At 34.1% G+C, this 26,783-nt stretch overlaps 1 protein-coding gene across 8 annotated transcripts in view; it reads left to right on the top strand.

Annotated features, from left to right (window-relative positions):
* LOC123547480 (uncharacterized) overlaps window positions 1–26,783 on the top strand; it is a 49,674-nt gene that overhangs the window by 14,595 nt on the left and 8,296 nt on the right. For 4 of the 8 annotated variants that reach the window (XM_053551724.1, XM_053551722.1, XM_053551723.1 and 1 more), the window contains exons 5-9: window positions 13,451–13,612; window positions 14,386–14,475; window positions 15,373–15,576; window positions 18,244–18,268; window positions 21,982–22,224. In XM_053551724.1, the coding sequence (XP_053407699.1) occupies window positions 13,451–13,612; window positions 14,386–14,475; window positions 15,373–15,576; window positions 18,244–18,268; window positions 21,982–22,224 (724 nt within the window). Of the gene's footprint in view, window positions 1–8,980; window positions 9,137–13,450; window positions 13,613–14,385; window positions 14,476–15,372; window positions 15,577–18,243; window positions 18,269–21,981; window positions 22,225–24,783; window positions 25,242–26,783 lie in introns of those variants that run through there. The other 4 variants (XM_053551717.1, XM_053551718.1, XM_053551719.1 and 1 more) reach the window with 3 other exon arrangements.

A 26,783-nucleotide genomic window follows, 5' to 3' on the forward strand; every position in this document is an offset into this window, starting at 1 on the left:
GTTAACCTTGATGATCTTTAGGTCAAGTTCAAGTCTGGGTCAGGTGGGGTCAAAAACTAGGTCACTAGGTCAAATCAAAGGAAATGCAAGGAAAAACTAGTAAACATTCTAGAGGCCACATTTATGACCATATCTTAAAGGCCTAGATTTTGGCAGTGAGCCAAGGGATTTCTGTCTCCACCAGCACAGTTGGAGGCTAATGACCATCACAGTATGGTTCCAATAAACAAGGGTCAATGTTTATTGAAGAGTCAGTCTACCTTACAAGTGTATCGATTAGTGAGAAGGGGAAACAATGAAATTTATTTTTAATTGATATATAATTGATAACTTTTAAAGTTATATTAGTTTTTTGGCATTTCAATGTAAAGAAAAAAAAATTTGTTGATCATTCACGTAATAAGATATTAAACAGAAACTTATTTTTTACAATAAGAAATAAGGATAAAATTTCTTAAAGGAATATGCAAGTTTTTATTTTTTCAAAGTCTGTCTGGAGAATTGTGATATTTCATAAAAAAAGTGACTTTACTCATCTAAAGCTTGCAGAATACTGTAAATAACATTTGTCTAAGAATGGAAAACAGTATGTGTGTTTCTAAGTTACAAAGCAAAGCATGAAAAAAATCACTTTTGGCAGCAAACTGAAAATAAAAATTCAGTACAGATGGAACACAATAATTTGAAGTTCAAATAACGTTGATTACATGAATATAAGAAACCCAGTTTCCAGTTAGAAAAATATTGTTTATCAGCACAAAGAACTCATGAAATTTTCACTATACTTCTGTTATATTATCATTATTTTTTTTTTCAATATTTTACTGTATCTTTAATCTTCCTTTATGTATATAATTTTTTAATAACAATAATAATAATAATTATTATTATTATTTTTTTTTATTATTATTATTTCATTATTATAACTTTAAAGTAATAGTTATTATCATTTATATAATATCAAAATAATAAGTAATATTATTATTATTCCACCTTTCACTGAAGAAAAATTAATTTCCTTTCAACTCCACTGCACATATCTTCATGGTCTAGTTGGGGTCCCTGCTGTGCTAATTGCCCTCTAATCAGTTACGGTTACATAATCGCTGATAAGCAGCAGATAAGATGGGAGTTGTATATTGGATTTGGGGGGGGGGGGGGGGGGGGAGCGGGAGGAGGTGGGGGACACTTGTATAGTAGTGAATCTAGGCCTTTAATGAAACTTGGTCAGAATGCTAAACTTGATGAATTTTATGTCAATAGGTCCTGGCCCTCTTGTTTACTATAAATATCTTATATGATACTTTTTTGATAATCAGCAAAAAAAAAAATGCTATATGAAAACAACTAGAGGTTTTTATATTATACAAATTTTAATCCAAGTGTTTTGTTATAATAAATTGTATATATAGTACAATATTGTTTATACATTATTGACAGATATCAGTTCATTAATATGTTAATCTGCAGTAGAGAAAATCAAGTGCCTTCCAGTAGGGGACTTTGTATTGCATGGCAATACTTCATTCACTTGTTGATACAAGGGATATGTGAAATTATAAAAGGTATATTTATTGTATATAGTTTGATGCAAATACACAAGTGCTTTGAAACACATAAAGTATCTTCTTACTGTTAGTATACCCCCAGATATAGTTATTATGCCCCCAGATATAAAGTATTTCAGGGCTGTAGTAGAGTCATGCATATCTGCCTCTTGGTCTTTTCTGTTCATTGTGTCCCCTCAGTATCATCATAAATGCTTGGAAGATTTTTATGAATTCAACATCGGTTGTTTACCTCAACAAAGCAATATGCACAGCACACAACCCAGGTTACTATGTCAAAGGTCAAGGTCACACATGGAGGTCAAAATTCAAACAGCTTAACTTTGTGTCCACTCCATATCTTTCAAAATGCAGGGAAGAGTCTGATAAAACTAACATCAATTGTTAATCGCAACAAGAGTGCACAACCAGATCTAAAGATCACTGTGACTAATACCACAGTCACACATATGGCGCGGATAGCTACGTTTAGCTACGGATAGAAACGTAGTAATCTGTATCAATCTGTACCTGAGTCGTACGGACTGGTACGGGTTGATACGGGTTACTACTTTAAGGTACGGCTCAGGTACGGATCGATACAGATCAGTACGGATTACTACGTTTCTATCCGTGGCTAGACGTAGTTATCCGCGCCGTATGTTGACTGGGGTATAAGAGCTTAACTTCTTAACTTCATGTCTGGTCTATAATTATGTTCTAAACCAGTCAGTAGATTTTTGATAAAACTTGCATCAGTTATTAACCTTATTAAGATGACTTGCAGAGCAAACAATCCAGGTCAAGGTCAAGGTCACACTTCAGTGTCATAAACTAGTAGCTTAAATTTGTGTCTGCTCCATTTCTTTTAAACTGCTAGGAAGCTTTTAATAAAACTAACATCATTTACCTCATCAAGACAACTTTCTTAGCACCTGGGTCGGTGAAGTCCACACTAATAAGTTCAAAGGTCAAATAGATAAAACTGCTCCATCTTGTCTAAACCACTTGAAAGATTTTCATAAAACTAACATCAGTTGTTTATCTCATCAAGAGCATGACTAGGGTCTCTTAGCCAATGTCAAGGTCATGCTTAGAGGTCAAAGATCAAAAAGCTTAGATTCATGTCCACTTCATATGTTCAAGTCACTTGAATGAAATTTGTAAAGTTAGTGTAGTTTTTTTGACCTCATCCAGATGGCATGCAGAGTGCATAACCCAAGTAATTTGGTCCAAGGTCAGGGTCCTAATAAAATACCAAAAAGCGAATAGCTTAAATTTGTGTCCACTTTTCTTATTATCTGACGGAAGAATTTTCATAATGCTAGCATCGGCTGTTAACCTTATCAAGATGACATGCAGAGTGCACAGCCATTGTCATTAGGTCCAAGGTCAAGGTCACACTTAAGGTCAAAGCTTATGATCACGTCATTTTACTTCCCCTGCATCGAAGCTGCATCTAGGGTTTTAATCATCTCTGGTGATAGCTGTATTTAGTTAATTTATGCTCGTTTTTTTTCAGCTCTATTTAATAAATTTATTCTCAGTTTTTTCAGTTCTATATAATATGAATACAACACCATTAGTTTCTTGTCAAATTAAAATCATTTTGTTCTGAAGAACAAAGAAGAAGTATGACTTAATTATTGAAAAGAGTGATATTTTCAAGGAAGTTGAAAAGATAAAGCTGGCCTTTCTTTCTTGGAACTTTTGAACACTGTGAAGACACTTAGTTTTTTAGGAAAGCTTGATTATGTTTTATAGGCATAATGAAATACCCATAGTGCATATGACTGTAAGGTCATTTATATTCATTCAGGGCTATGTTTTATGGATTTAGAGGTCGTTTAAAGTGGCATGTCTCCAGATCGTCCTACAACAAAAAAAATTAAAAATTTTTTTTGGTATCTTGGGAAAAAAATGCCAGATTCTTAAGACGGCCCTTTAAAAACTTAATTACTGACAACTTTATGTTACGGAAACACATGAGAATTTGCTTTTTTTTACTACCCTTTTTCGATGAAAAACAAAAAGCGTTTGTCCGCTTTTACTCCAGGTAAACTGTCTCAATTATAAATATCTATATTTTGAAGTCATTATTCACTACTTCAACTTGGTCTTTATTGCGGCGGTGGTCCGGGGTTTGATTCCCGACGCGGTCATCTTTTTTTCTTGATTTGGAATTTTAAAAATATTTTAGAAACAAAAATTCATATTCTAATGTTCATAATATGACCAAAACTTTAATTTGAAAGAAAGATTATTTTCTAGCCAAATCTGGAGGCATGCTGCTTTAAGACCCAAACCACAAATTGGTAGGCTCACGAAAGTAAATGACTCCACAGTATAATTTTGCAATGACAAGCGTTCAAAATAGTATAAGTGCCAGCTTTAATGCTCAACATTAATGAATTGAATTGAATTGAATTGAATAACAAGTTTCAGTGAATGGTAAGTTCCTTGCATTAACATGTAAGTTTTCATATTGCAGTTTTGGCTAGTGGTTTTCCTGCTGTAAATTGGGTGATATTCATGATGGTTTTATTGTCGAGCCCTCTTGCGATGAGCTTGAGATAGTCGTCACTTTTGGTGGGTCAGTGTATGTACGTGCCTCTGTCTGTGCATCGGTCTGTGCATGCGTCTGTCCGATTTTGTCCGGACCATAACTTTGACATGCATGGACCAATCTTGTTTATATTTGGCATGAATGTTTACCTCAATGAGAAGGAGTGTCATGCACAAACACCATGTTCCTATCTCAAAGGTCAAGGTCACAGTTGGAGGTCAAAGGGTCAAATTGAAGTTTGTCCGGAGCATTTCTTCTTCATGCATGGTGGGATTTCAATGTAACTTGGCGTGAATATTCACCATTATGAGACGGAGTGTCTTGCGCAAGAACCAGGTCCCTAGGTCTAAGGTCAAGGTCACACTTAGAGGCCAAAGGTGCTGGCGGGCTCGACATTCTGTTGGTGGGCATGCAGAATGTATTTCTAGTTTTAGTTAATATTAAGAAATAATATAACCCAAACAGTGATTGTTTTTTAATAGAATCATCGATTGGAGTTTAGATGCAAATGAAATATATCATGAGGGCGTAGCCTTAGTGATACAATAATGTGCTTCTAACAGACAATGATTTAATTCAAGAGGAATTCATTGTTTGAGATATATTATTTCAATTCTAACACAGTATCAATGATTGTTATGTACATCCTTGACGATAAACATCAGATATTTGCCATGTTTTGTGTAGGTTTCTTTTTTAACATGCCGCTATGATGTTTGACGCTTTAACCTAACAGATATGACATACAAACAGTAAATTGTTTCATAATAACACACAGTTGTCGTCATCTTTGTTTAATAGGAAAACAGATCATGTTAAAATCACAATTGATATATAAATGCCACTTTCCATTATCTAAAATATATGTGAATTTTAGTCTGCATCATGTCATTAACCTTTAGCCTGTTGTCAGCAAGTGATTCTGGACACTTAGAATTTCACATAAGAGTCTATTCACTATCTAACTTATTTTTTTGACCGACATCCATTTAAGAATGAGATAATTTCACTGTATGTTTCCAAATATCAGTTTAAGATTGTGGTAATTTCACCTTATGTTTCGAAATATTATTTTCAGATTGAAATAATTTCACCGTATGTTTCCAAATATCAGTTTAAGAGTGTGGTAATTTCACCGTATGTTTCGAAATATCAGTTTAAGATTGAGATAATTTCACCGTATGTTTCCAAATATCAGTTGAAGATTGTGGTAATTTCACCTTACGTTTCGAAATATTATTTTCAGATTGAAATAATTTCACCGTATGTTTCCAAATATCAGTTTAAGAGTGTGGTAATTTCACCGTATTTTTCCAAATATCAGTTTAAGATTGAGATAATTTCACCGTATTTTTCCAAATATCAGTTGAAGATTGAGATAATTTCTCCGTATTTTTCCAAATATCAGTTGAAGATTGAGATAACTTCACCATAACTATGTTTCCAAATATTACCGTAGTTTAAGGTTGTGATAATTTCATCTCATGTTTTGAAATATCAGTTTAAGATTGAGATAATTTCACCATAACTATCTTTCCAAATACCAGTTTAAGGTTGTGATAATTTCACCTCATGTTTCAGATATCAGTTAAAGATTGAGACAGTTTCTTTCTTCTTATTCCAAATATCAGTTTTAGAATTGTGATAATTTTGCCTTGTTACTCCAAATGTCAGTTTAATAAAATGTCATATTTTCACCTTATGATTCGATATAGTGATTTAAGATTGAGATAATTTCACCTTAATGGTTGAAAATATCAGTAAGAATTTAAGGCAGCATTATGTAAGAATGTATATTTTAGTGCTTGAAGGTGGGAAAATGATCTTGTAGTCCAGATACAAAGTGCAGAACTTGGAATAAATTAAGGGATCCAAGTTAGAAAATTGGAGTCTTGGTCCCTGTTTTTCATGCAGGACTTTCAAGGTCTCGTGTGAGTGCTTTTTATCAACTTGGGAAGCATCTGTATTTTGCACTTTCCCAGGGTCCATACAGTCTTAAAAGTTACGAAATCTGATGCTGTTTCTTAAAAAAAGTTCTGAAAAAAAATCGAAACATCCTGAAAAGTACTTGTTTTAATTCCTATCTCTTGAAAGTGAAAATGCTGAATAAAAAAATCGAAACATCGTGAAAAGTACTTGTTTTAATTCCTATCTCTTGAAAGTGAAAATGCTGAATAAATCCTTGAAATCAGTGAAGTTTTTTAATATTCAACAATGAAAAAATGAAAACAAGCTGTAAATCTGGTGCCAGCAAAATGTATCATGGCAAAATACATTTAATTTAATGTACCATAGTCTAATATTGCAACTAAGGCATTAATATTTGTGAGCAAAGTGTAAATTGTGTGAAAAAAAATAAACTTGGGTTAGACTGGAGTAAAATCACACAGAAAATTAGTGACAGACATGTTGGAAACGTTTTGAGGGCTGAAAGTAATTTGAATTTAGAATATTTTAGAATATTTTGTGAAAACAGTGAAAAAGTAGTCAAGAAATTAAATGGGAAAATCCTTAAAAAGTCCTTGAAAAGTCCTGAATTTTTTGCTTGGTTAGTTTCTATGAACCCTATATACTTGAAAGCCTAAAATGATTAACCTTCTTGGGGAGGATTTGCTAGGCATACTGATGACCTGTACTGATAAAGAACAATTATTTACATAAATAAATAAGATTTAAGACAGCTAAAATTGCTTTGTTTTCAGTGTGCAAGATATATTGTATCATGCAAATGAGTTAAAAGCTTCCTTATTGAGATGCTTAAAATCTCAGGGTTATTTTATTAATTTTACTTCCTATTAAAAACACATTATTAGCACTGCAGCTTCACTTTGTTTATGAAATACTATACCATAAAAGCCATGTTTTATATAGATCTAACTGTATCAGTAAAGTCAGATTTTGGTCGGTGAAACTGAGTGGTGTTACCTTAAATAGTGTGTTTTTATGAGCATCTGTTAGTTTCCATGTCTTTGAATTTTCCCCCGCCCGTGTAGTCTGTTTTGTACATTCTGAAAATGATTTCATTATTTTATGCAATTTTGATTGAAGCTGAAATTCACTGTTGGCAGATCATAACCTGAGATGTAGATGTATGCAAAGTAAGCATCTTTAACTCACCTGTGTTGTCCATCTGTCGTCACAAAATTTCTTGTGAACAAAACAGAGACCACATTTTGCAATTGATTTTAATAAAACTTGCACACAACTTGTATTGGCATAATATCTCTATTCCTTTCGGAAACTGGCCAGATCCCATCATGGGTTCCAGAGATATGGCCCTTTAAAGGGCGAAAATTTGCTATTTTGGCTTGTGAACAGGATAGAGACCACATTTTGCACTTGATTTTAATAAAACTTGCATACAACTTGTTTTTGCATGATATCTAGGCTGCTATTGAAAACTGGCCAGATCCCATCATGGGTTCCAGAGTTATGGCCCTTTAAAAGGCCAAAATTTGCTATTTTGGCTTTTGCAGCCATATAGAGACTTCATTTGAGCCGTGCCATGAGAAAACCAACATAGTGCATTTGCGACCAGCATGGATCCAGACCAGCCTGCGTATCCCGCAGTCCATGCTGTTTGCTGTCAGAGCCTATTACAATTAGAGAAACCGTTAGCGAACAGCATGGATCTTGACCAGACTGCAGAGATGCGCAGGCTGGTCTGGATCCATGCTGGTCTCAAAGCCACTATGTTGATTTTCTCATGGTGTGGCTCATTTATGGTTTGATCTGATACAAAAAATGCAAAATATCTTAACAGCAATAGGTCTTGGATTCCATGATGAATCTGGCAGATCCAATCATAGGTTCTGGAGTTTCAGCCTCTGATTGACCCCTGAAAGAGCCAAAATGTGTTAATTTTTACCTTGTGAACACAGTAGAAGTGACATTTTACATTTGATTTTAACCACACTTACACACAACTTAAGTCACAGTAAGATCTCAGTTCCTTTTGAAAACTGGATATATTCCATCATGGGTTCTAGAATTACTGCCCATGAAAGTGTCAGGGGTGTAGAAATCCGAATATTTTTCACTTGTCCACGGACAAACGAGACTTAAAAATCTACTTGTCTGCAGTGAAAACTTACTTGCCCGGATTTTCAACATTTTAGTATGCAAATAATTCTTTATTTTGGACAATAATCTACAAGTAGTAACAAAAGCAAACGTAATAAAGTGTAATACTGTAGTGTTTTAAAAATAAGCTTCCGACACTTTAGCAGGCTGATCGTGGTCTGCACTGTTTGCTATTCAGTCAGTAAATTTTCAGTGAACACCTCTTGGAATAATAAATGGTATTTCCCAAATTGAATAATGGACAAGTCCATTATAGAAATATAGCAGGATGAAGGTTAGATAATGTAGTTTTCACAGATGACAATACAACCAATCTGATAAGATACTTTTGATAATGAGGCTGTATTATTTCTATAGCGACCATTCAAAACAGTATTTACACATGTAATGAAGTGAAAGAAAATTCATTTATGTCCGGCCATATTGTGTTACCACACTTGCATAATTGAATTTAAATTTGTCACCAAGTTCCCATTACATTGCCTTAGGCAGTGCAGTTGTGTCTATGTTTAGCGGAAATGGATGTTATTTTTGACCTGTCAATTGATTTATTGATTTTAAATGATTGATGTTAATTATTGTGAAATATTGAAAATCCTCAAATTTAAATTTTAGCTATTATTGGATGATACTTTTTCCTTAAATTCTGTGTATTGCATACTGATGGAATTTGAACATAGTCGAAATCTTGCAGTGTTGTGGTTCAATAAATTATAATTTTTGTGTTTTGGATGATTAAGAAGGTTAAAGTTTTTAAATAGTTTTCACTGACCATTGCACTTTGATAGGACAGTTATCACGTTAAAAAAATAAAATGTTTCGTGGTGGTTGTAGCAAGTTAATGAATAAATTGATGGGGAAGAAAAGTAGGTTTAAAAAGGAAGAAAAGATTGAGAGATTATCTGAGACTAGCAGTACCGTGGAATCAGACAGCGACTTTGTAAGTTTTTAGTAAATATTTTTTTCCACTTTTTTGCTTCACAGAGGCTGTTCATAATAATGATAATAATAGAAATAATAATAATAATAACTTAACTGAGTGGTTAAAGCTGCTGACTTTGAATCACTTGCCACTCACCGATGTGGGTTCGAGCCTCCGTCGGGGTGTTGAATTTTTCATTGCCATCCAGCTGGCTTACAGAAGGTTGGTGAAACTGTTGTGATATATGTCAGCACAGTAAAACTGTTCCGATATATATCACAACACTTTTTCTCTCACCATGGCCAGGTCCTATCGAGGGAGTATATACTTTTTTCCTTTCAAAGAAAAGATGATTTTAGCTCCAATTTACAGTTCACAGAGAAAGAATTACCGTTTTTTCCCGTATTAAGGCCTCCCCCCTCTAATTAACGCCCCCACCCGTTTTGGAGGGGAAAAAAGTCAACAAGAACGAAAAAAATCACCTACCTCATTTTTATTACTCAACATAATAAGTAATTTACAGTATGTATCCAATGTATTAAGAATTAAACACACTTTTAAACAGTCCATGTACTGTAAATCCAAAACGTTTATACGGTACGTATCCAATCATCAAATAGCAAATTAAATGGTAAATCCATTTTTGATTTGTTTTTGCACCACCCGCGCACAAGCTTCCTGTTGACTTTAAAAATTTGCTGCAAAGTGTTAACCTTTTTCTTCGGCAGTTTTAATAACTTTTAATTTAAAAGCGGGCACATAAGCAGCGTGCCCAAACCACTGCATTGTGTATTGCTACCCGCATGTCCCAAAGGGAAAAGTATCGGAGTACACAGCTGTTTGGGTAGATGACGTAATGTGTTACTGAAATGTCGCGAGCGTGTCACGGAATACATGAGGTACCGTATTTAAATGCATAATTTTAAGACACACTGCATTAAATTGGAGCCAAAAATATTACGTTTTGGGGGAATTAAACAACACAGGAACACTTTACAGTTGGTTTGAACGATGTTTTTAAGTTTTGTAAAAATTTTCTTCTTTTATTTTTTACCTCAAATGAACGCCCCCTCTTTGGAAAATGTAACGTCCCCGGGGGCGTTTATTCGGGAAAATACGGTATCACAAACACCTACATTTATGAAGTAAAAGAATAAATAAACTAGACTGTTTCAAAGACTCGCTAGTTATTGCCAAATTCAGAAATACATGAATTTATATGAAATTCTGAGTTTTCTCAAATGTTTCTTTTTCTTGGTTTTTTTTTTACAAACATTAAAACAACAAGTTTTACAATATGTTTGGCCAATGAAATGCAAAGATTTAAAACCAGTGCAGAAATCTGTTGGATACTTTTATCTGGGGAACACATTTTCTAAAACAGAAGTTTTCGTGTTTCAGTCAGCGAAGAGCAGAAGGGAAAATCAAAGTGTAAAAATAAAAATAAAAAAATTTTTAAATGAAAATAATATTAAATTTTAATGATAAAGCTATGCGATAAAACAGTTATAACATGTAATGCTCGTGTGTTACGAGGAAATATCATAGCTAGGGTACCGGCCTCGACGATATGTGCAGAGAAAAATACCGAGATGTACCCCTAGCTCTGATATATCCTGGTAACACATCATACTTGGTGATGATTTGACAGAAGACATTGAGTCTCAAGTCAATTGTCCTTCTTGTTACTTCATGTGGGGAAGTTGTGACTTACTTACAGAGAACAAGTTAGAATGTCAGCATTCATTCAGAAACCAGGAACACTTTTAGGATAAATTACTGCCATTAGAAAAATAACTGTTGAAAATTGATGTTATTAGTCAGTTTAAACAAAAAAAAAAAATCATAAGAATAAATATTCTTGCAATCATTATTGAAGACAGTTTTCTGGTTTTGTTTCATGTTGTAGCTTGTGTATTCTATGCTGTATTCCGACTGTGCTATTTTGAAAAGTACAATATTTTGTGTTAATTTCAGTGAGGGAGATAACATGATATTTAAGAAATAATAAGTTCCCAATCGTGGTTTATTGTAGAATAACCCGTGTTTTGAGTTTGTATGCGTAGAAATATATCACGAAGGCTGTAGGTCTGAGTGATATATTGTTTCGCATAAGAACGAAAAACTCGGGTTATTCTATGATAAATCACAGTTGGGAACTTGTTATTTTGATTCTAACACGACAAACTAGTATCAACAGTGTTAGAAAAAATGGTAACTACTTTTTACGACCGTGCTACGCACCTAGATCGGATGATGTCATCGCACGCGCGTGGGTTATTGCAGAATAACCCGAGATAGATTATGCTCTACATGTATGTAGCTTATTTGCTGGTCGTGTTAGAATAATGATTAGATGGACATTTGATTTCAAGACATTCAAACAGCACTAAATCATAGACAAAAGAGATTTGTTTTACAAGCGTATAAAGCATAATATTATGCATTTTTCTACAAAACAATTGTCAGTGTACTGATATATGCCTTAGATTCTGTGAAAGGACTGCATGAAGGAGTGATACTTTGGGACACTTAAACTTGCTGTTTTCAAAGAACAGTTACTGTTACAGTGTATATAATTATCTACATTTTGATGCATTTGCAGTAATTTCCCACCAATACTGAAAGTTCACATAACTAGGTTGAACATGGCTTTCAGCAATTTTGAAAATTGTTAGTTTTTCTTTCTTTACAAATGGCATTATTTTTAAAGGGGGACAATTTCTTTGACACTGTTCAAGTATCCATTTGTACAGAAGCAGTATGAGACAGTATGGTAAAATATGTATTGGATAAGTAAACTGTTGGTAAAAATGTTACAGTTTAAAAAATGTTTAGTTTCATTTTACAATTTATAATCGATTGATATTTAATATGTCTCCCACACCACTGTGTGGTGGGAGACATATTGATTTACTCCTGTCTGTCTGTCTGTCTGTCTGTCTGTCTGTCCATCTATCACAAATCTTTTCCCCACTCTAAATCGAACATTTCTCATCCGATCTTCATCAAACTTGAACAAAATGTGTTTGCCAATAAGTCCTCGGCCAAGTTCGGCCCAGGCATTTCAGAATTATGGCCCTTGAATTGAATTACCGATAGGCCGCTTACTCCAACACTTATCTGATAGGCCGCTTACTCCAACACTTACTCCAAAACTATCAAAGGTATATTTTCTGTGAGTAAACAGTTTATAAAGACAGACTTACTATTCAGATGCTTAAGCAGTTGTGGGAGACATGCGCTTTTCTCAAAAGCAGCTCTAGTCTCTGTTTATGGATGAGCCATGCCAATTTTATAAAAGTTGTTATATTCATTTCTTTACAGTAGTTGTTTCCCTTAGATTTTATTGCAAAAGACAATCCATCAAAAATTGCATATGGTGGACTGTTAGGAAAAATGGTTAAATCAATGAAAAACTTATTTTACAATTTTAGGGCTTAGGCATTGTTGCAAGTACGTAAAATATGTACTGGTTCTGCAGTTATAAGATTATAGTTTCATATTAAAAGCTTTGAACTATCCTGAAGTGTGACCCCTTTCTGGAGTCCTTTCCTGTCAATAAATGGCAATTCTTTTATATTGTTTTTATTGTTGATCAGTTTTCATGTAATACAATGCTTAATTTTTGTATAATTATGTGAACCTGAATCTAACCCTCAAGTTCAGTATGTTTTTTACTGGTAATGAATTCATGAAATTCAACTCAGAATATCTCTGGTAATTTCACATCAAAAAATATCAAAACTATTTTGTCACTGGAATATAACTCGTGATCTGATGAGTAATTTAGTCTTATTAAAACTTTTAGAAACCTGAAAAGGGAAAGATCAGAATGCCGTGTTTTAATGAATACAAGACCTTACATTTTCACTTATGACTCTGCCACTTCAGAAAATACTGGATTTGTAGTACACTCAGTGAAAGCTATTTCAGTCTTAAACTGAAGCAGACAAAGTCATCATGGTAACACACAGAAAATAAATACACTGGATGTATGTTTTTTTTTCACCTACGTTTACAAAATTTTGAACATGTTTCAGATTGTTTAGTAGATATAGATTACTAGTATATAATAAGCATATATTTTACATGTGTAAATATATTACAATTGAACTTTGTTATCTTGAACTAGTTATCTCAAAATTCTGGCTATCTCAAAGACATTTTCAAGTCCCGTTCCAAAAACATGTGCACAAAATATCATTTTAAGTCAAATTTGGGTTATCTTGAAGTAAAACGTTTGATTCTTTGGAATGTGAGATACCGAGTTTCAACTGTATTTTTGTACTTTTGACACATATATCTAACATTGTAACATATATTTTACAGTCTCCAGAGAGCAGTGATGATGAGGGTCAGACTTATGAGGAACCTGACTTACCCCCACCTCCCCCTCAGTCGAGGCACGCACCTCCACCTGAACCTTTTGAACAGGAAACATATGATGATCTGGAAGATGTACAACCAGAACATTTTGAGGAACCAGGGGAGGTAATGTTTTGTCATTTAGGTCTTAGACTGGTATCAGCTGTCTCACCAGGTACCCATTTAACCGACTTAAGAGGTTAAGATTTTTATATTTGTATGTGATGGGTATGCTTAAAAATTATCTGCTAAGAATTATCCAATAAATCGAGCGGATAGCTATTTATAAGGTTTTAAAACATAAAAATTATGCTTTACATGACTTTGTTTCCAATGTTTACAGCAAGGCTGCTGACTTTAAATCGCTTGCACCTCTGCTGTTGGTTCATGTCCTTAAGTGGGCATAGAAATCTTTCATGTGAAGAAGCCATCCAGATGGCTTATGGAAGGTTGGTGGTTCTACCCACTGGCGCCACCATGCATGAAATAATACATTTAGTGGTCTTTTGTGGTCTTCCGCCACAATCACAAGCTGGAAAGTGATCATATGTCATTGACCTATAATTGTATTCGTTCAATGTAAAATCCAACAAAATAAATAAATAAATACAAACATGTGTATCCTTTTTTTTTTTAAATTACATTTTCCAAATTTGACACATTATACTTGTACCATACAGGTTCTAAATCTCAGCCAGCCTATTTTCTTCTTTTCTAACCTGAATAATTCATTTGCTTTAAACAATACAAAAGTAGCTATCATTTTTCTACAATAATAATTATTATGATATGATCCATTATATATCGTGCTGATTTTTGTTCAAGCTTATTTTTGATTTTTGAGCGAATGTTCATGCATGAAAAAGAGGAGGGTAATACCATCACATTTGTCTTTGTAGACGTATGATGAGTGTGATATGAAGCCAATTCCACAACAACAACAACAAGAAGAGCAGCCAACCTACGAAGAAGAACAATGTTTATATGAGGTAAAAATAAACAAGTTTGCACATCATTATTGACTAAATGGATTTCAGCTGTTTAGCAAAATATTCAGCTGATAAGATGTCCTTGTATGCAGTCCTTCCATTAGTGTTACAGAGAAAATTGTAACACCTGCATACGTTGCAAGTCTTACAAAGAAAACTGCGACCTTTTTTAGCTAAAATCTGGAAAATGGTCAAATAATTTCATGAGTTGTGTTTTCCTTAAAATAGAGACGAAATCAAAGTCTTTTCTGAAACTTTTCTTTTCAAACTTTCAATAATGAATTGTAACTGAGTGAAAAGTAAACACACTGCCCTATATAATTTTTTGATTTTCTCTGAATTTTCACAGAGTACAATCAGATTCTATATTAGATAAACTGTTCTGATTCAAACATGCTTAGCAAGATTAAAAGAGTTGTATATAATTGGTCAGGATCCATGCTGTTCGCTTTCAAAGCCTATTGCAATTAGAGAGACTGTTAGCGCAAAGCCACTATGTTGGTTTTCCCATGGCACGGTTCATATATCTTTTAGCAGTAAGAAATTCCAGAGTAAAAAAAAATTAAATTTTTATTTCTTTGCAAATGATATCTTTTTAAAGAGGGACAACTTTTTTAGACTACATTTAAGTATAAAGTACTAATTAACTGTCCAAGAAAGTAAAGTTAAACATGTACTGGATGGTAAACTGTTGGAAAAATATTGTTTGTTTTCCAACAATTATGAGAAATACATTTTACTATTTATATGCTCTAATTAGGAAATGTAAATAAATCAAAGCAGCCAGGCTTTCAGATCTTTACCCATTCCATCTTATAAAAGTCTATCTGTATCCAGCTTTTTATACTTTTTACTATTTTTTAAAACTTTTTCCCTCTTGCATATTTCACCTTGTAGGAGGAGCCACCTTCTGATGATTTCCCACATCCAGAACCACAAGAAGAGGGTGACTGTTTGTACGAGTTCATGCCAGAAGAAACACCTCCTGTCCCCACTCCAGCTCCAGTGCATCATGGCAGACCTCATATACCACTCCCCCCACAACCTAATTCAGCACCTAGCCTTCCTGCCAGACCTCCACCTTCTAGACCTCCTGATAGGGTATACTTATTATGTTTTTGATTTGATCAAGATTTGGGATACATAGGATGTTTATGATTTTACATAGAATGTTTATGATTTGACCTGGACCTGACTTAGTTTTACATAGAATGTTTATGATTTGACCTGACTGAGTTTTACATAGAATGTTTATGATATGACCTGACTGAGTTTTACATAGAATGTTTATGATTTGATCTGACTATATTTTACATAGAATGTTTATGGTTTGACCCTAGTAGTTGTACATATTATTTTTACAATTTTAGCCTGATAGAAATATTAATATTATGTAAATGATCTGACACTGATATTTTTATGTTTATGATTTGACCCTGATAGGATATAAGTAATATGTTTATGATTTGACCCTGATGTGATATAGTTAATATGTTTATGATTTGACCCTGATGTGATATACGTAATATGTTTAATGATTTGACCCTGATAGTATATATGTTATATGTTTATGATTTGACCCTAATGGGCTATATAATTATATCATGTTTGTGGTTTGACACTTTTTAGGGTATACACATTATGCTTTTGACTGGATTTTATTCTGTCATAAGGTGTGTGGAATTCATTTTGAAGGGACATAAAATATGGTGTAACCTTTGTTTTATCAGAAAAAAAGTATACCGGTAAAGATGTTCTGTCATTCAAAATATTTTTGGAACCTCATTTTTCATGGAATAAGAAAATGTTGTTCAATAGTTATTGAAGCTGTCCCATTTTTAGCTCACCTGAGCAATGCTCAGGTGAGTTTTTCTGATCGCTCGATGTCCGTCGTCTGTCGTCTGTCAACATTTAGCTTGTGTATGCGATAGAGGCTGTATTTTTCAATTAATCTTTATGAATATTGGTCAGAATGATAATCTTGATGAAATCTAGGCCGAGTTTGAAAAATGGGTCATCTTGGGTCAAAAACTAGGTCACTAGGTCAAATCAAAGAAAAAACCCTTTTGTATGCAATAGAGGCTGTATTTTTTATTTAAAACTTCATGAATATTGGTCGAATGATAAAAATTTTATGAAATCTAGGCCGTGTTCGAAAAGGGTCATCTCGGGTCAAAAAAATAGGTCACTAGGTCAAATCAAAGAAAAACCTTGTGTATGCGATAGAGGCGGTATTTTCAATTAATTTTTCAGAAAATTGGTCAGAATGATAACCTTGATGAAATCTAAGCCGAGTTCGAAAATGGGTCATCTCGGGTCCAAACTAGGGCACTAGGTCAAATCAAGAAAAACCTTGTGTATGCAATAGAGGCGTATTTTTCAATTCTTCTTCAGAAATTGGTCAGAATGATAACCTTGAGAAATCTAGGCCGGTTCGAAAATGGGTCATCTGGGATCAAAAATAGGTCACTAGGTCAAATCAAAGAAAACCTTGTGTATGCGATAGAGGCTGTATTTTCAATTGATCTTCATGAAATTTTGGTCAGAATGATTTCCTGATGAAAATCTAGGCCGAGTTCGAAAATGGGTCATCTCGGGTCCAAAACTATGTCACTAGGTCAAGTCAAAGAAAAACCTTATGGGATGCGATAGAGGCGGTCATTTTTCAATTGATCTTCATGAATTTTGGTCAGAATGATTAACTTGATGAAATCTAGGCCGAGTTCGAAAATGGGTCATCTGGGGTCAAAAACTAGGTCACTAGGTTCATATCACGTAAAACCCTTTTGATGCGATAGAGGCTGTATTTTTCAATTTATCTTCATGAATTTTTGGGCAGAATGATTACCTTGATGAAATTTAGACCAAGTTCGAAAATAGGTCATCTGGGGTCAAAAACTAGGTCGCTAGGTCAAATCAAAGAAAAACCTTGTGTATGCAGTAGAGGCTGTATTTTTCAAATGATCTTCATGAAATTTAGCCAGAATGATTACCTTGATAAAATTAGGCCGTGTTCGAAATGGGTCATCTCGGGTCAAAAACTAGGTCACTAGGTCAAACGAAGAAAAACATTGTGTATGCAATAGAGGTGTATTTTTCAATTGATCTGTATGAAATTTTGGTCAGAATGATTGTCTTGATGAAATCTAGGTCGATTTTGAAATTGGGTTATCTGAGGTCAAAACTAGGTCACTAGGTCAAATTAAAGAAAAAACTTGTGTATGCGATAGAGTCTGTTTTTTTCAATTGATTTTTATGAAATTTGGTCAGGTTGATTGCCTTAATGAAATCTAGGTCGAATTTGAATATGGGTCATCTGAGGTCAAAAACTAGGTCACTTGGTCAAATCAAAGAAAAAACTTCTGTTTGTGATAGAGGCTGTATTTTTCAGTTGATCTTCATGAATTTTGGTCAGAATGATTGCCTTGATAAAATCTAGGTCGAGTTTTAACATGGGTATCTAGGGTCAAAAATAGGTCTATCTAAGAAAATGCTTGTTTTATCGCAAGGAAACCATTTTTTGGTCCAATCTTAATGAAAATTGGTCAGAATATTTTTTTTCCTTGAAATCACTAGGTCAAACTGTTTTACACTGTTATGGAGTGTTTCTTAGGTGAGCGACCTAGGGCCATCTTGGCCCTCTTGTTATAGAACAGTAAACATTTAGGGTAAGGTAGATACATGTTTGATCAAAGGAATAAAAACAGTGAGCTTTAATGATATGAGCTTTTCAAGTATTTATTCAAGTGTGTGTTCTCTGTATTACAGGATCCAAGTCCAGAGGCAGTACCAGGTAGACATTTCTCTTTGTTTTATTGCGCTGCTTTTATTTAATTTCTACTTGTTGCTTAAAAGAAGTGAAGTATGGTAGTTATCATGAGATAAATCATTTTTGGACATGGGGAACATGGATATAAAATTATCATATTGAATATAGAGGAAAGGCTGTCATGTTTGACATGGATGTTAACCTATCTTGTTGGATATGAAGGTAGGGCTATCATGCTTGACATGTTGGATATGAAGGTAAGGCTGTCATAGTTTACATGGATGTTAACATATCATGTTGGATATGGATATGAAGATAGGATTATCATGTTTGACAGGATGTTAAACTGTCACGTTGGACATGAAGGTAGGGATGTTATAGTTGACATAGATGTTAAACTATCATGTTGGACAAGAAGGTAGGGCTATCAAGTTTGACAAGGATGTTAAACAATTGTGTTAGATATTGGGTAAGGCTATCGTGTAAGACATAGATTTAAGACTATAATTTTCTGCATGGAGGTGGAGTTATCATGTTGGATATGAAGTTTTAGCTACTATATTGGACAGAGATGTCACACTAATATGTTGGTCCTTGTAGACATACAGGTAACAAGTTGAGATAAGTTGGCATATTTTTTAGCTCATCAGAGCACAAAGTGCTCGGGATGAGCTATTGTGATCGCTCACCATCCGGCATCCGTCTGTCCGTCCACACTTTCCTTTAAACAACATCTACTCCTAAACCAACAGGCCAATTTTGATGAAACTTCACAGGGATGTTCCTTGGATGGTCTTCTTTAAAAATTATTCAAAGAATTGAATTCCATGCAGAACTCTGGTTGCCATGGCAACAGAAAGGAAAAACTTTAAAAATCTTCTTCTCAAAAACCAGAAGCCCTAGAACTTAGATATTTGGTGTGAAGCATTGCCTAGTGGACCTCTACCAAGTTTGTTCAAATCATGACACGGGGGTCAAAATTGACCCTGCCCTAGGGGTCACTTGATTTTACATAGGAAAATCTTAAAAAATCTTCTTCTCAAAAACCAGAAGCCCTAGAGCTTAGATATTTGACATGTAGCATTGCCTAGAGGACCTCTACTAAAGTTGTTCAAATCATGACCCCGGGGTCAAAATTGACCTTGCCTCAGGGGTCACTTGATTTTACATAGGAAAATCTTCAAAAATTTTCTAAAAATAAACCAGAAGGCAAAGAGCTTAGATATTTCACATGTAGCATTGCCTAGTGGACCTCTACAAAATTTGTTCAAATCATGACCCCGCCCCAGGGGTCACTTGATTTTACATAGGAAAATCTTCAAAAAATTTCTAAAAATAAACCAGAAGGCCTAGATCTTAGATATTTGACATGTAGCATTGCCTAGTAGACTTCTACAAAAAAATTTCAATCTGGACCTCCCAGGGTCAAATTTACCCAGCCCCAGGGGTTAATTGATTGTATATAGGGAAATCTTCATAAATTTGCTAAAAATAAACCAGAAGGCCTAGATCTTAGATATTTGATATGTTACATTGCCTAGTAGACTTCTACAAACTTTGTTCCATTCATGACCCCCGGGGTAAACTTGGCCCCGCCCCAGGGTTTACTTGATTGTACATCAGAAAATCTTCCAAAAATTTTCTAAAAATCATCAGTTTGACATTTGAAACATGTAGCTCATATTACTCTGGTGAGCGATCCAGGGTCATCATGACCCTCTTGTTTTATTTACAAAGGTTTCTTTTAATTCTGGTGTAGCTGAGATGAGAGGAAACACCTGTTGTTGGTGTTGTTGTTTTTTGCATGAAGGGATTGTTAATTTCACATCTTGTCTTGCCAGTTTCACTTCAAATCATGCACTTTTTGCTCTTAGACAGGACCAGAACATTATTATGAGAGTTTTTAAAAATTTGCAGTAAAAGGGAACACACTTTAAATGGAATATATTTATACAACACAAAACTAAAAGTCACAAAAAGAAACATTTTCTGGTAGATACATGTAAGTTGTTCACAGCTTATCTTTGATTTCTGAAACTTTACTATACCAAGCGTATTTCACTTTTGTGCATAACAAGAATGACCAGAACATCAAAAGCATAGTCTCTCTCTATATATCTCTTTGGAATTGCTATATTTTCTCTTTTGGAAGATTTAATTCAAAATGCAACCTTAAATATTTAGCTCATTAATGAAATTGTTAGTCCTCAAAGAAAATTGATTTTTGAAACAGCCTTTTTTTTTACTCTTGACAGTGCCATGGTTTTCCAGGTCTCTTTGAATAGCAGCATTTTCACTTTGACTCATTTATGCTTCAGTTATGCCTCTGGTTGTATATATGATATTTAGTTGAAATGCGCTGTACTTGCTTATAGTGACAGTGTTCATTAGTGTGACAAGTTATGTAACTCTCCTGCAGTATTTTCAGAATTATTTCCCTTTTTAAACTAAAGTTTTTAAAAAAGTCCAATATCTTCTTAATTAGTTAAGATATTCAATTTAAACTTGCTGTACATGCTCATATTGGCAGTGTGCATTAGTGTGACAAGATACATAACTTTACCCGCAGTATTTCCAGAGTTATGTCCCTTTTTAACTAAGAAATTTTGGTTAAAGATTTTATAAATTCTAATATCTTCTTCATTACTTAAGATATTCAGTTGAAACCTGATTTACTTGCTCATATTGACAGTGTACATTAGTGTGACAAGATAGGTTTAACCATTGCAAATACTTCCTACAGAATTCACAGGTTTAACTGTTGCAAATACTACATACAGAATTCACATTCATCTTACATGTAATATCACAAGGTACAGCATCAAGTCCTATAACACTTATATGAATGTTAAAAATTGTCTACCTACTTGGACTTAGAAAGTTTAAGTTATTAAGTTCAAGTTTTTATACTTGGAAAATGTTAATTTAAGTTTTCAGTGGAAATTACTGTTTCCAAAACTTATGCAGTTATTTGGTTGAAACTTCACACAGATGTTAGGTGCAGTGGAACAAGACCACCCTATCAAGTCCCATAACTCTTACATGAATTTGGACAATATACCTATTACTAGATAGAAAATCCATTTTACTGACTAGCCTTCAGTAGTTGAGCATACTGTCATGGGACAACTCTTGTTATTGCTTTAATTTGACCAACTTGCAGAAACATGGTTGAATGAATAAATCCTTATGCTTACCAAACAGATACTGACTGAATGGCGAACAGTGCAGATCTTGATCAGACTGCATGGACATGCAGGCTGATCATAATCTACACTGGTCACAAAAGCAGAAATTCAAATCATGTCCAGCATAAGGATATGTGATTTCACAGTAAATCTTATTGAGGAAATTCCGATACTGTTAAAGCATGCTTTCTGTTCACTTTTTTCCAGAAGGAATGACCAGTTTTAGGGAAACATTTTTTGCTGTAGAATTGTTTAAGAAAATTGCTTACTTGCTGAATAGTGCTTAAATTGAAATGATTTTATTGTTTGAAAACAATTTGTTTTTAGTTTAGATCATACTGGTGAAAATTTAAATTATTTTGATCAAAGAAGAAAAACAGCTTGGGTTATTTGACCAAGATTACTTTTAAATGTTAAAAATATGTCACTTTTGTATTTTTTGCACCCTAAAATATCTTCTGGTCATTCTCTTGTAGGAACTGAATTTTTTATTTTTGCACTGCATGTATGGTGATGTTTTAGTTTGCATTCTTTTCGGTACTTATACAGAACTTCCAGGGCGACCGGCTCAGCCGAATGCCAAATTGGCAAAGAAAGTATCAGGTGAAGGACCACAAATGCTTGGTATATCTCTAGAACAAATTGGTTTAAAACGTGCCAATTTGAAAAAAGTACTGTCCGATGAAACTGTCAAGGAACCTGAGCCAGTAACAAAAGAAGAGCCTGCTGAAATTTCGGAAGACTCAAATACGGTGAAGGCTCGAATAAATATGTTCAAGCAAGTGGAGAAAGGTATAACATGTTTAGGTGTAATAAAAGGACAAGAAATCTGAAAACACCATAATTATTTCATATATGGTTGCATTTTCGATAAATATACATTCAAATACTATACATAGGGAAATTTTGGCAAGGTCCGTTTTTTAAACCTTACATCGTTTCTACAGATTATATATCTGTTCATTAAAATAGTCTCTTGATGCAATCAGTTTTGTTTAAGAAGATAAACATTCCTAATAGAATATCTACTGCTGCTTATGGAATGAAATGGAATAATTTTGTTTCAGATTTGTTTTTATGGAACGTATTTAAAGTTTGTAGTAGTACAGTTGAACCTTCGTTAAACAGCCAATCTTGATATGGAAGGTGGTTCATTAGTGCAGGTCAAATTCATAATTTGTATTGGCTTTTTTTGTTTAAGACAGGTTGCTGTTTAATGAAATTGACTACTATTAAAGGTTATTCACTGTGCATTATTTATATGGAATAATTTTTTTCTGCAGGATGACATTTTGTATCTATGTATGTCTGTTTGTTTCTAAGTTATATATTCATCAGTATTGTTTATTACATTTTCTCGTTAGATAATAGAGATCTTGAGATTTCCATCTTTTTAAGCAAACACGTTGGAAATCATGATATGTCTACTTACACTTGTTCGGTTAATTAGTGGCTCACACTGAAGATAAATGTTTTCCATGTACAATCTTAAGTTTAATAAGTGTTTTAATATATAAAATTTCTATGCTCTAAAGTGTTAAACCTCAGATGCTTATTATATGGAAATATACAGTAAAAATTCTACATATAGACATATCGATACAGTTATGAAATCTCAAGGTCATCAGAGTTTGGCTAAACGATTTATGTAAAAATATTTTACCAGACAGTGAACTGCATCAAGAAGCAAAATTCAATTTTATCGATTTATTCCTTCACAAAACTTTATATACATCACCATAGTGACTGTGTTGAGGCACCTCAGTCAGTTGATTTCCTCATTTGCTTAATGCAGTCAATTTTCATGCCCCAATTGTCTGTTGTCCTCTTTCTCAAAAACAATTTAAACAGTACTAGTATAAGAAAACAAGAGATCAGAATGTGTTATTTCTTATTTTGTTCTATTTTTTTCTTGAAAGGGGTCACCTGAAATCCCCACTCTCCATGAGAGGTTGAGCACCCCATTCTGTGTTATTCCCGTTGGCACAAAGCATGGAAATGAATGTCCTCAGTATTCAAATTACTCTAAAAAACATAAAACATTGCCTTTCCTCATTTGCCTCCGTCAAACTTAGCCTCTTGCTTTGGCCCTGATATATTATTAATGACTTTGTACTTGATGTAGTTCATAAATTGTTATAAGGTGTCACTATCATTTGTAGATAGTTATGTCTTAACTGAACAATGCAATGTACTCTGTTTATCAAAGTACAAAAAATCACCAGATGACAATTTTTTGGTTATGTATTGTTGCTGTTCTTCAAAAACCTAATAATATGTCAGTTTTCATCAGTAGCAAAGTGCGAGACACAGTGACAGTTCTAAAAGATAATAATTTTTAGCTTGTCTGATTTTTTAAAAAATCTACGAGGTATTGTCACTTGATCGTCTGCGTCGACATTGGTTAAAATTTTTGTTTAGTTCCACCTTTTCTCAATATCTATGAGAGCTGCAGATTGGAAACTAAACACTTGTTTATTATTATTAGGTGACTGTGTAGGCCAAGAACCACAGCTCTGATAAGTAGTTTGTCAAAATTATGGCACTTTTTGCACATAGAAAATCTGAACTATAACTATTTTCTTACATAATTGTCCAGCACTGGCAGACGAGCAATGGCACCCATAGGGGGTACTCTTGTTTACCATTCAAAACCGATTATGCTTTATTTTATGTGAAAGGACCTATTTTTTAGCTTGACTATTCAAAGAATAGTCGGAGCTATTCTACTCTGTCAGACCCTGGCGTCGGCATTGGCGTCATACCTTGGTTAAAGTTTTGCATGCAAGTACATATAGCTATCATTTAAAGGCATATAGCTTTGAAACTTATTTTTTCTTTTTCTAGGTCAATTACCAGTCTAACTGGGTCAAGTTCCCAAACTCTGACATGTATGTTGGGCAAATTATGCCCCCTTTTGGACTTGGAAAATCCTGGTTAAAGTTTTGCATGCAAGTTACTATCTCAAAAACTAACGCAAATATTGAATTGAAACTTCACACGTTTCTTTGGTTTTATAAAACCAGGTCATAGCATCAAGTCCCATAACTCTGACACATATTTTGCTAAATTATGTCCCCTTTTGAACTTAAAAACTTCTAGTTAAAGTTTTGCATGCAAGTTGCTATCTCCAAAGCTAATGGATTGAAACTGTATAGATATTTTAACATTTAGGGAAATATTCCTGCTTCTGGGACAACAATTCGAATAGACCAGCATTGGCTGTCTTACGGACAGCTCTTGTTTGCATCATTGTGACCAAAGTGACTCACAAAAATTTTGAAGAACAGTGACAATATATGAAAGATAACTTTTGCATTTGCAGTATTTATAAAATTTCTTGTATTACAGATGATTCTGATTCAAGCGACACAACGGATGGTGGAAACTTTAAGTCACAAATTTCTCGTGCAAGAAGTTCTCTCAAATCAAAGTCCTCGCCAAAAAATAATGCCCCTTCAGTAAGAAATGAAACAAAAGTTCATATTCCCACAGATACGTCTCATTTAACCATCCAAGAAAGAATTGCATTAATGAAAGGTCAGCCTGTTGTTGGACATTTGACTCAAAATGGTCCTAAACCTGTAACTCCTATGAAACCAGAGATGGCGACCAAACCAACTCCTCCCGCCAAGCCCACTAAGCCACAGACTCCATTAAAACCACCAACACCAGTGAAACCAGTCAAAGGAGTTAGTAGCAGTACAGCGCCCTCTGTTGTTGCACAGCAGTCTGCTACAGTCAAGGGATATTTTGAAAAGCCAACCAATGTAGAGCAGAAAACATCAGAGAATCAACCTGAGATGATGGTAACAGTATCATCTCGCTCGTCAATATATTACACCATTTTATTTGCATGCTATACCATGGCAACCAATCTGTTTCTCTGAATGCCGTCAAACATTTCACCTTTATCTTTACTTCAGTTGGCAAGCTGGGCTCTCAGTTTGTTCAAGTTAAAAAATGTCCATAGTATTACAGACATTAAATTATTATACTGGGGCATACACATCTGTGTAATTTACTTTAAAGATGATAGATTTAAATCATTAGTATATTACAGTTACCTGAACATAATTATTTGACTTCGTTCACCTAAAACATAGCACAGAAGGAGAAAATGCCTTGACTTAATGGATAAGTTATCTAAACAGTTCTGTTGCTCTTGGTTCCCTTTCTCATGGACATTCACTCAAACTTTTCTTGCAAAAGTTCGCATTTGTCCTGCTGTATTGATGCTAAAGAAATATACTGATTACATGGTATATAAAGTGGTTGGTCATCTAAAAGCGTATCTTTTGGCTGATAGTTGTCTCCCTATATCTCAGGATCTTTTGTACATCCTTCTTATATGTTGTTTTTTTTCTTTTTATTTATCAATCTTCTATTTTTTAAGAGACAAAGGTTTTTTCCTTTGTAAGTATATGTGTAATCTTCTGTGATATTCACATTTACTCAACATGAAAAATGTGGTAATATTTCTAAATTATACATGTATATGGCAAATTTAATGAGGTCATTTCCTGGACTGTATCATGTACAGTATTTTGAAATGCAAGCAAAGGTAGAATTGTAAATCATAGCCTCATTGAATTTAAAACTAATATAAGAGCTTTGTTTTCTTTCAGGTTATCTGAATTTAGTTACAGCACTAAGATCAAAATCCACATCTGAATGGAGCCTGGCATGATGATCTAACTCTCTGAATCAGATTTTAATGCTCTGAATTAGCAGTCAAGTCCAATATGAATTTTCTTAGATGAAATTTAGGTGCCACTGTGGCTCCATGATTGAGATCGCCAGGGCTTTGAATGACTTGTTTTTCACAGATGTATGTTCAAAACCTCGCTTTGGTAGGAATTCTTCTTGTGAGGAAGTCATGCGGTTGTTTTACGGAAGGTTGGTGGTTAATCCAGGTGCCCACCTTTTCTTGAAACAGTGCCTTGGGGTCAGCAGGGGTCTTCCTCATGGGAAAGTATCCATATAAGCAATGTGTCTATGTGCTTCTAAACCTAAGGGGGAAAAATAGATGAAGCAATATACAATGTTGCCCGAAAAGGTAGAGAATGACAGAGGTCACAATGCTCTGTTGTCTATGATTGTTTATATACAATCATACCACATGGTGCATTCGTTTCAACATAAGTTGTCCATGCATAACATTTTACTCTTCCTGTAGCTGTAGTTAGTTGACAATTCTGCCATTTCAGAATTTGTTACATTAAACTTTTGCAAGCTCCGAACGATTAAATCATGGCAGAGAAAAATAAGGCTTAAAATGTGCTTTTTATATGCACTGTGAAATGTTATAAGATTTTATTCTATAGATAAATGTAAATTAGAAATACAAA

This window comes from Mercenaria mercenaria, chromosome 9 (genome assembly GCF_021730395.1).
Source record: "Mercenaria mercenaria strain notata chromosome 9, MADL_Memer_1, whole genome shotgun sequence".
Classification (NCBI taxonomy): domain Eukaryota; kingdom Metazoa; phylum Mollusca; class Bivalvia; order Venerida; family Veneridae; genus Mercenaria; species Mercenaria mercenaria.